Source organism: Pteropus vampyrus, unplaced genomic scaffold (assembly GCF_000151845.1).
Source record: "Pteropus vampyrus isolate Shadow unplaced genomic scaffold, Pvam_2.0 Scaffold538, whole genome shotgun sequence".
In the NCBI taxonomy this organism is placed as follows: domain Eukaryota; kingdom Metazoa; phylum Chordata; class Mammalia; order Chiroptera; family Pteropodidae; genus Pteropus; species Pteropus vampyrus.
The window spans coordinates 112,535-114,459 of record NW_011889319.1 but is presented as its reverse complement, the minus strand read 5'-3'; the positions used below and the strand labels follow the sequence as shown (position 1 = coordinate 114,459).

Below are 1,925 nucleotides of genomic sequence, written 5' to 3'. Positions count from 1 at the left end.
AAATGAAAGGAAAATTGTTTAAAATTAGCTGTCACCTGTCCTCAAACGGCAAACCCCTCTCCGGTCCTCGAGGGACTGAGAAATCAGCACTGTCATGCGGAGAACATGATGGACCGGCGTGTCCACGCTCGGCCCCGGGAACGGGCAGCCGTCCTGCGTTTGGCAGCCTCTTCGCAGCTGCCTGGGTGCCCCCCACCCGCCCTCACACTTGAGCAGGCTGACAGCACCCCCTTCCCCGTCTCACCTCCAGACGGGTATCGGGGGTCTGGGAGGCGGGGGGCTTTGCTTTAAGGCGCTACGTCTCCAGCAGGACACACGCACCCCACTCTCTCCCCGACCCCTTTGGGAATTGTAGGCACGATGACGAGGTCGAATGTCCCCACTACCTCCTGGACTCGAAGGGGACACGCGTGGGCTGCCATTTCGACAAGCTGGCCGAACCAAAGCGGACCGATAATTACTTCTTCCTGGTGAACGGAACCAGCAAGCACACAGCAATCCAGTTCGTGGACTTCACTCCGTTCAAGGCCGTTCAGATGGGTAAGACGATGTCTCGCCTGCCGTGGTCCCCGGCCGTGCCCGGTGCCAGCCGTGTGCCTCGCTGCGTCTCGCTTTGCTCGTGGACTGCGTGGGGTTGGCACGCTGGGGCCAGGGACTGACCAAATACTGACACGTCACTTACGGTGAAGCCAGGCGTGGTGTCTGCTCACGTTCCCATCAAGTGGTCTACACGTAAGCTCGTTTTACGTGTGTTTCTGTTTAAAGACGCCTCCTCGAATACGCGTTGCCGATGAGTGCACACGGAACTCACGCAAACGGCTCTATCCCTCAAGCCTGAACGAAGCGTGACGGACGCAAGCATTTTCTCCGTAAGGCACATGGCAGCCTTTTGGTGCTGACGAGTGCAAGGGAATGAAAAAAAAAATGTTTCCTCTACCCTCTTAGGTTCTGTGACTGAGGAGTGCAAACTAAACTCACGAAAGCCAGGTTAACAGGAGAAACGCATGCCAATTTAATTCTCATTTTTCGTTTTTACACACACAGGCCTGGGGGTGTGGGGGGGCGGGCCTCCAGAGAAAAGAGACGAAACCCCCCAAGAAGCGGTTAGACTCAGGGACTTAGATCCACGCCATTTCAACACAGAGCGGGAAGTTGCGGGGAAGCGAGCAGGGGTCGGAGCGTGCACAGGGGGTCAGTCCGCGGGGAAGCGAGCAGAAGCTGAGAGCTGCCTCGACGCGGGGAGTTCGTGCACACGCGTCTCGCTGCTGACTTCCCACCCTCTCCGTGGCCGTGAACTTGCCCCGCGGACGGATGCAAGGCCGTGCTCGCTTTGCAGAAGTTTCCGCCGTTAGCCTCATAAAGGAAGGTCCAGGAAGGGGTCTTAGCACGTCTGCAGATTCTGAACGGGCTTCAGCACAAGCCCTGTGCTCGGGGGGCATTTAAAACACTAAAGTTGCCAAAGAAAAAGCAGAAAAGTACAGGAATAAAAAACAAAAACCGCACATTGCTTGCCATCGGAGGGCGTTGCCCTGGTCAGCGCCAGGTGGGATCGTGTGTGTTTGGTGACGCCTTTTCTGTCACTCGAGCATGCAAATGCCTATGCATGACCGTGACTCTCAAGCCTCGGTGAGTGTGGGCGCGGGCGTGACAAGGTGTAGGCAGCCGGCGAAGTGGCCGACACGGTGTCTTCGGTGAATCGGCAAGACCGACTGTGCGTTGTCGGAGGAGAGGGACCATCTCCAGCCGTGCCTGGCCACGCGGCATGCAGGGTCCTGTGGCTCCCGTTCACGCTGTGACCTGGGCTCCTTCAGAGGGAGACCGTGCAACAGGTGACACAGGTCCCTTCCACCTCCGGGGCCCTCCGGTCCCGAGCTTGGGCGATTACATGTCAGAATGGCACGGGCCTTTCTGATTTGAATGGAAGT

At 57.9% G+C, this 1,925-nt stretch overlaps 1 protein-coding gene across 1 annotated transcript in view; it reads left to right on the top strand.

Annotated features, from left to right (window-relative positions):
- Positions 1-106: 106 nt before the first annotated feature.
- Positions 107-1,925, top strand: part of LOC105308003 (granulocyte-macrophage colony-stimulating factor receptor subunit alpha-like) — a 3,720-nt gene continuing 1,901 nt past the window's right edge. The window contains exon 1 of the mRNA XM_011383701.2: positions 107-540. Within this exon, the coding sequence (XP_011382003.1) occupies positions 537-540 (4 nt within the window). The 5' untranslated portion in view covers positions 107-536. The remainder of the gene's footprint in view (positions 541-1,925) is intronic.